Source organism: Dicentrarchus labrax, unplaced genomic scaffold (genome assembly GCF_905237075.1).
Source record: "Dicentrarchus labrax unplaced genomic scaffold, dlabrax2021, whole genome shotgun sequence".
In the NCBI taxonomy this organism is placed as follows: Eukaryota; Metazoa; Chordata; class Actinopteri; family Moronidae; genus Dicentrarchus; species Dicentrarchus labrax.
The window spans coordinates 13,275,439-13,283,396 of record NW_026136720.1 but is presented as its reverse complement, the minus strand read 5'-3'; the positions used below and the strand labels follow the sequence as shown (position 1 = coordinate 13,283,396).

Sequence of the window (7,958 nt, the reverse complement as noted above, 5' to 3'; positions counted from 1 at the left end):
GCAAACAGGATAGCAGTGGCCACCACAGACTCAAAAAACACCCTCAGCATTGTCCGGCAGATGTTGAAGGACCTCAGCCTCCTCAGAAAATAAAGAGGGCTTTGGCCCTTCCTGTAGAGGTCAGTGTGTACTCCCAGGTACTTGTAGTCCTCTACAGTGTCAGTGGGTAAACTGTAGTTTCCCCTAATTTATAGATACAGTTGATCTAAAAATTTCAAAGAGGTTGATAAACAGAGTTTACTTAGATATTCCCCCCACTATGCCCCTGCTTATACATAAAACATGTATCATTACCACTGGGATCACTGGTTAGATTACATGACCTCAAACATACAAAAGGTATACTGGTTTCACAATAGAAATCCAGAGATAAGGTAGTCAGTGGTCACTAAATCATCAGTATGTGATTTATGGTGTAACCAAAGAAAAATTTAAATGAATGAAGAGATCAAATGAGTTTATTCTGTTTGCCCACACACTCAAATACATGAGAATATGCCTATACATGGTGAAGAGCAGAAAAGTGGCTCACAGGATGTATTATTTACACGAGGAAGAATGTAATGTAAGCCAGGTCTTACAGAAGACACACTGAGGGACAGATTCCTTTAGGCATTATTTAGATTGTGCATGCATTTTTTTTTTTAAGATTATCATTAAGGAAAGGGAAACTCTAACACATCTTATTTTGAGTTGTTTATCAAATACAATACAGTGCAGCCTCCATTTAAAGGAAAGTGCAGATTTCTTTTCAAATTTCACACCTTCACATTTTAAAATTCTCTTCTATTTCACAGTAGAGAAGCTGAACTCAGCATGTGTGCCAAATATTTTATCCCAGTGGCTGAAGTGTGGTGCAAAATTGGTGTTGGGTTTCTGATGGTGCACATCGTGTTTGCTGGGCCCTCCATAGATGCCAAATGGTATCAGACGTGATGTGGACCAGGGGAAATCATAGCCACAGTGATCCTCTATGGAAACGTAGACATGTAACACCATGAATGTCCATGTGGTGAGAAGGTGGCATCTCAGGATCACAGGATTCAGAGTGGTCCAAAAGCCTACTGTGACCAGCTCCCAGCCACCAAGACACTGAGTGGCTAGAGCAAAGGGAGATGAGTAATTGTGATGGATGGCATGAAAAGTGACATACAGCCAGCGGATCCTGTGATGGAGCAGGTGCCAGATAAAGTACTGGAAGTCAAAGAGCAGGAGGTTACAGATGACACCGCCAATCAGCTCCAGCAGGGCCGGCGCTTGGTCTGGCAAGTCCACAGGTGGCCTCCATGCCCACTGGGCCACTGATGCTGGGAGCACCAGAAACACATGGTTGTACAAGGTAACGCCCGCACAGTGCAGCAGTGTAGAGGCTGTAGGACGACGGCTGGGTTGGATCTTGAATTGCTGGACCCACGTCCACCTTTCTCCCATGATATCGCAAACAAGGAAAGGGAGGCACAAGACAAAGTAGGAAGACACGGTCAGAACAACGGGGAAGAGTGGAGATCTCAAATAGTCTCTGTAGTTGAGTCTCAGGCTGTCCCACAGAGGCTGCAGCAAAGAATCATTTTCTAAGCATCTGATCCAGAGATCAGCGGTATCTACAAGATCCATCCTGCAGTAAGAATCACAAGGTAAATATCGTATAAATGTCTGAGGAATGTAGACGTTACAGCTGGAACAGTGGCTATGGGACTTGAGTGTCTTTGCACACTGTGTGGTTTCAAGTGACAGTTGGGTGCAACAAGTCAACAAATTATTCATACACCCTGGGTGACTGGTAACAAGTAGCTCACAGTGTGATAAATTGTTTAAAATTATTTCATTCTCTCAAACATTTTGCTATATATCTTGCATGTACAGGGGCTACACTAGTACACAGGAAATTGATATAAAGGGCTGCATCCCACTCAAAAAGATCACATACAGTATAGTGTCAGAAATTAATACAACACCTTTCTGGAGATTTAACAAAATATATTAACAAAATAATGAGCTCTTAGCCTCAGCTTTTAAGCCTTTTGTAATTCTTTTCAGTGTTAAAAAAATGGAAATCTACAGTTCCCTTTATACAAAAAAAAAGACATCATGTAGAGTAGTAACATAATGGACCTTGTGGTGAGATAAGGGCTCAAAAATAAACTTTGAACCCGAGGAAAAAAGGTGGACGTCCATTTCACACTCCCAAACATTAGAGGGCGACAAAACACATTTATATCCAATGTACAACAAAGGACGTTTATGCAGCCCGTAAATAAAAAAATCTCCACAACCTTTACACATAATAGTCTCGTTCTGCTGTGTCACGTTTCAAATCGCTACCCCAACAGATTCGGGACCTTTCGTCCCACGTAATGACGCAAAACGACTACGCTGCCGAGTCACCTGACAGGTAACAGTAACATAACGGCTAAAGCCACTTTTCTTTAACACAATGCAACTTATCATTAGACGGAATAAACCTTTACGCGGACACTTTGTCTGTATTTGAGGTAATGCCATCTTCCAAAATATTAACTAATTTGTTCTGAATGAAGTGACCAACATTAGCAACACGTAACGTAAAGTTGAGCTAACGGTAACGGTAGCTAGGTAACGTAAGATAGCTAACGTTGGTCTTTTGTCCGCTCATAAACAGTATAGACTTGTCGATATGGTAACGTTGCTGTTAGGCCAAATGGAACCAATAGACTCTTTTCACAACAGGAATCTTGACATGAAATAGTAGGGTAAACTCAGGTGTTACCAATGAACCTAATTAAGGTTCCGCTTCCGCAAACAGTCAAGATATTGTGCATGTTGGCTCACTGGGAAGGCTTTGATACACTAAATGGAACAGAGCCTTAATTGGTAATAATTGGTAACACCTGGTCTTAGCCTACTATTGTAGGTCAGAATGGCTGCTGTGAAAAAGGTCTATTCTAGCGTTTATGGGTAATTTGACAATAATAGATCATCATATGATTCACATAGAGCAATAAAACAGGTTCAGGTCCATCGGATAGACTTTTCGATATCTTAGGTATTTAACAGAGACAGACTTGCTGTTTTACATTATATGGACAAATGTAACGTTATATGGAAACCTCTGTACACATGTACTTCAGATCTGGGTTTTTTTTTTCTTGCCTTGGGTTGGTTTTTGGGAAAATATCATAAAAGGGTGTTGGTGTTACGCCATAGGGAAGCCGAGATTGGCTATATTGAAATAAGGTATCATCATGGATCCCTATATGGTATGCTGCCAAAATAATAGAAAAGTAGGGGACTCCATCATGAAACCAATAAATACATTTCCATTACTTCATTTTAAAGAATCATGCACCGAAAAGGCTGGGAAGCGTGTTCTCTGTTTTAGAAGATAGATTTCTTCCAACTTTGTGGCACCTGTTTGGGGAAGACACTGGTCTGTTTCAAAATGACATAAAGAAATGGTTTTCACAGTTTGGTGGGAAGAACTTGAATGTCCTTATCGCCCAGCACCAGTCCTCAACCAAGGCTTTTGTGGCCGAATGAGAGGAAATACCTGAGTGGAGGCTGTTCCAGTATCAGTATTAATGCCCATATCAATCACACATGGGTGTAATCTTTGTTTGTCCACATACGTTTGGCATTGTAGCGTTTATATATGTAAAATAAGCAGATACGTCTCTTTAATCTGTGTTGCTGTATTCATTCATTCAGGTGGTAATAATGATGGAGGAAGGTGAAGGAGAGAAGCCGACAGGTGACTCAGAGCCTGTGCCTCAAACACAGCAGCTGTGTCGCTACTACTCTCAAGGAAGACGCTGCAATTTTGGGAAGAAATGCAGATTCCTGCATGTAAGAGATAATGCCAAAACTCATGAGAAGAAAACCATCACGACACCTAGCCAATCAGATGCCACATCTCCAAACTCAGAGGTCCCTGGGGGAAATGAGGGGCACAGGCCTCCTCCCACTAGTAACTCCACGGTTGCCCCAGCAGCTAGCCGTCGCCCCTGTCGCTACTTTATCTCAGGCCACTGCACCATGGAAGACAGATGTCGCTTCTGGCATCCACCGCAGTTTACCACAGTGGAGGACCCCCCTATTCCTTGCACAAGACCTGTGCAGAGAAACCCACCAGTACCCCGTCCCAGCATCCTCCAGGAGGTTAAGTTGCATGACCTGACAGAGGAAGTTGTCAACCAACTGCGAGACACAGAGATCAAGCAGTTGAAGAAGCGTTTTCCCAAAGACCAGCTGATTATTCAGGAAAGGGGTGATGGCAAAGTTACTTATTACAGGACCACTGTAGAGGCCACTGATCCAGACTGGGTAAACATTTTCTTGTACTTTTTTTCTTCTCTCCTGCCGCCAGAGCTTAGAGCAACAGTCTACAAACATATTATTTCTATAATACAGATCAGTTCAATTCCTTTTATGCTGTAACAGCAGAGTTATTCTGCTATAATAGTGGAACTGTTAATACAGCATTACATGGGATTTGTATCAGTTGAACTCCACCGCTGAGATTACATTAAGCAGATTTGTTACAAGGGGAATGGGGTAAAGCAGTTATTAAAACTTGGCTATTTTGGCTCATTTAAATTTGGTGTTTCTGAGCCCCCATTATAGGGTTTAAAAAAGCCAAGTTTTCTGTGTAAATCATTAACAAACCAACTTTTCATATACTTGTCATGCTTTGGTTTGATAGTAGGTTACAGATATGAAAATTACTCTACACTATTATCTGGAAATATACTAACTCTGCATTTTAACTTATAGCCTTTTGATCTAAAAGAAATTGACATCATGGTGAGCTTCCCTGACAATTACCCGCAGGAGGTAAAGACCACTGCTTTCATTCACACATCATGGTCTGTGATATACTATACAGTAAATGGTTGTCATGAAAAGAACAGCTCCTCATCAACTTGATACATTTTCTTAGATTTTCACATTGGATATACCGTTGGATCAGAATCTGCCACCAGTAATGTCGAGGTAAAAGTATGTGCGGTTTATTTTGACATTTAATGTTTCATTTGAGTCATTCGGTGTTGACGTTTCTGTAAATCTCTGGCTACACAGACATGTACAGCAAGCATCACTGGAGTGGCTTCAAGCCAAGCATGCAACCAATCTGCTTCTGGGAAAGGTAGAGTTGCTCTTCCGGCCTTTTCTCCGCTGGCTAGATCGTAGTTTGGAGAGACTGTTCACTGAAGGAGCCAGGCAGGTGAGGCTGCAGCCTGCATGAACAGGAGGTTGTGAATAGTGATGTTTGTGTTTTACCTTTGAAGTTAATGAACTGACCTCTAAATAACTGCTGATGAAGTTTTTCTCTTCATTTGAATGTTTTTGCAGTTGAAAAAAGACATTGATTTGGAAAAGGCTGGACTGCAGTTCATATCATACCAGGAGCTCCAGGCAACGGTGTGTGAAAAGTCCGCCTCTGACACCGCTGATGCAGATGAGGATGTCAGCGATGAAGGAAAACTGGAAAAGACGGAGGGCGAGAGGACAATGGAGAGAGGGAAGCACCAGGAGGTTCCCGGTTGTGATGAAGGGCAGCAGCAGGAGGAGAATGATGAGGAAGCCAGTCATCTGGTGGAGAACATTAAGATCAGTGATCCCCGCAGAGGGACAGAGGTGAAGCTGCTGGGACTGAGGCTGGGAGAGAACACAGCCACCGTAGTGGCACATCAAATCACAGTTTGTCTTCAATGTAACAGGTAAAGAAAAAAGATCTGATTGTCATTTAATGTGTATCATTCGCTATTTTCATATTCAGTATAGAATCCAAAATCGGAAAATTCAGAAAAAACGATTTGTTATTTTGTTACTTATTTATAAATCCAACACAAAAATTAATACCGCCTTTTTTTTAATTCTTTCTATGTTTTGCTGAAATCATACTTTGACTTTGATATTTAATGCGTGGGACCAGGAAGCTACAGATGTCTTTGTGTGCAGCAAATACACTTGAGTGATGGTGCTACCAACTATGGCTGTTTTTTCATTCATCCTATTTTTGACTTGAGCAAAATAACATCCCCCCCCCTCATTCTGGATTCTATATTGAATATAAAAATAAATGATACACAGATTTAATATTCTTTACAAATTCGTTTGTGGACTGTATGTGTACTACTGTCTGCAGGTGTAAGGTAACTGCAGACCTCACACTGACTGGAAGGACACCGTGCTCAGCTCAGTGTGAAAAGTGCAGTGCAAGCATCAATGCTGCATTCAGGCCCTGCATGCTGCACCATTACAGTGATGTCCTGGGATACTTGGACCTTCACAATGCTGCCCCTGCTGACCTTGTGCTTCAGGAATGTGAACTCATCGTGGGCTGCCTCAGCTGCTCCCAGGACGGTCCTGTGCAGGTGATGAAACACCACGCGCCTGTCACAGATTGTCACCATAAACTGTATGTCTTGATGATCCCTGAGCTTCTCTGAAATATCTCTATTGTCTTTCATTTTCAGCAGAACCTTTCCTATGGTCAAACAAAGGAGTTTAATTGTGAACACTGCTACAGCAGACTCAGTATTCTGGCTGAGAGCACAAGATTCCAGTATATTCAGCCACGCACCAACAAAACAGGTCAGAGCTCACCTACATTTGCAGGGATCAGCAAAGATTTAAGATCTTACAACAACAAACAGCCACAGTTGCTGACTCATGTTGCTTTATGTTATTATTTAAAAAGCCACACAGTGTGTTCAAACCAATAAATATTAGCATTTGTACACATACAAAATGATGACTGGCCAATATAAATGTAATTTTAATTTTTACCTTGTGCAGGTCCAAGTGCTTGTGAGGGTACTTATAAGACAATAAGAGATCCCTCTGTGCAAAAGGGGAAGCCACTGCCAGATAAAGGAACATGCAAACATTACAAACAGAGCCATCGCTGGCTAAGGTATAATCATCACTATGTCCTATCTTATTTCATGACTGACATGGAGGCTCCGATAGGAACATAAAGAATAGTGTCCAAGCTTTGTGGCACTGACTCCCCTCAGGTTCCCCTGCTGTGGCCGTGCTTACCCCTGTGATGTGTGTCATGATGAGGACCAAGACCACCCCATGGAACTGGCCACTAGGATGATATGTGGCTACTGTGCCAAAGAACAAGTGAGCTATAGAGTTGTGACATAACATTGTATGCATAACATTGTGTAATAGCATTTTAGCCTTTGAGCTTATGCTGTTATCCAGGCTGACACTCAATTCATTGTAGAGAATAAGTCTAATATTGTAGAACGTGTATCTGTGCTCTCTGCCAACAATTGGAAATCTTTCTAAACTTATCAGCAAATATGCCAGAGGGACAGTATAAGAGGTGCACATTTGTTGTCTTGATTGGTTCAGTTCATTCCTTAATTAAAAAATACTATATGTGGTTCCAACTGGAAGCATGAATGCATAAAGGTTAATGTTAGACTTTGTCTCATAATGGGAACATTTTTAAATAATATCCCTACATTGTTTGTTATTGCAGCCGTACAGCAGTGGAAAGGCTTGCATCACCTGTGGAAGCATGATGACAAGAGGTGCACGCACCAGCCACTGGGAGGGAGGACTGGGATGCAGAAACAAAGTCAAAATGAACAGGTACATCTACCAAAGTTTTTTTGTTAACATTACTGATGAAAAACATTTTTTATTCATTAAAAAGATTGCCATTTCTGTTAGTGGTTACAAGATTAAGAGTTTGTTTTTTCTCTCCCTTCAGAAATGATCGACATAAATATGCCAACACCAACAAAACTATTTCAAGGAAGGCAGCCAGTGAAAAGAAGTAGTTGGTGAAGAAGAAGAGCATCATTGCCTTAATTAAATTAATTAAAAGACATACATTCAATGAAATAGTATGTTTCTGCAATAAATCATGTTGTTATGATCACTCAGTGTTAATTTTTTGATTTTATATTGAAAGTCTGTAAGACTGTTAAAGGAGAAATGCAAGCAGGTCATAACAT

The 7,958-nt window shown here is 41.3% G+C and overlaps 2 protein-coding genes across 6 annotated transcripts; one reads left to right on the top strand and one right to left on the bottom strand.

Annotated features, from left to right (window-relative positions):
- Nucleotides 1–784: 784 nt before the first annotated feature.
- Nucleotides 785–2,288, bottom strand: ch25hl1.2 (cholesterol 25-hydroxylase like 1, tandem duplicate 2). Its single transcript, XM_051382225.1, has one exon. The coding sequence runs from the start codon at nucleotides 1,762–1,764 to the stop codon at nucleotides 787–789; it is 978 nt and encodes a 325-aa protein (XP_051238185.1). The 5' UTR covers nucleotides 1,765–2,288; the 3' UTR covers nucleotides 785–786.
- si:dkey-24l11.2 (uncharacterized protein LOC100034462 homolog) lies at nucleotides 2,244–7,882 on the top strand. Of its 5 annotated transcripts, none has more exons than XM_051382221.1 (12): nucleotides 2,249–2,392; nucleotides 3,685–4,299; nucleotides 4,750–4,809; nucleotides 4,916–4,968; nucleotides 5,056–5,200; nucleotides 5,329–5,696; nucleotides 6,125–6,353; nucleotides 6,459–6,573; nucleotides 6,778–6,895; nucleotides 6,999–7,110; nucleotides 7,478–7,590; nucleotides 7,712–7,882. In XM_051382221.1, the coding sequence occupies exons 2-12, from the start codon at nucleotides 3,694–3,696 to the stop codon at nucleotides 7,779–7,781; spliced, it is 1,989 nt and encodes a 662-aa protein (XP_051238181.1). In that variant the 5' UTR covers nucleotides 2,249–2,392; nucleotides 3,685–3,693; the 3' UTR covers nucleotides 7,782–7,882. The 5 variants fall into 5 exon arrangements, with proteins under 5 accessions (XP_051238183.1, XP_051238182.1, XP_051238181.1 ...); XM_051382218.1 differs by having other exon boundaries at nucleotides 6,456–6,573; XM_051382219.1 differs by having other exon boundaries at nucleotides 2,294–2,492; nucleotides 6,456–6,573.
- Nucleotides 7,883–7,958: the final 76 nt, after the last annotated feature.

What these genes read in the sequence shown, in the direction of transcription:
- ch25hl1.2 (XM_051382225.1), bottom strand. Translation starts at nt 1,764, where the DNA reads ATGAATAATTTGTTGACTTGTTGCACCCAACTGTCACTTGAAACCACA.
- si:dkey-24l11.2 (XM_051382218.1), top strand. Translation starts at nt 3,694, where the DNA reads ATGATGGAGGAAGGTGAAGGAGAGAAGCCGACAGGTGACTCAGAGCCT. An exon ending in TCACTGAAGGAGCCAGGCAG is followed by an intron (nt 5,201 to 5,328) that starts GTGAGGCTGCAG and finishes ATGTTTTTGCAG; the next exon opens with TTGAAAAAAGACATTGATTT. An exon ending in AACAAAGTCAAAATGAACAG is followed by an intron (nt 7,591 to 7,711) that starts GTACATCTACCA and finishes CTCTCCCTTCAG; the next exon opens with AAATGATCGACATAAATATG.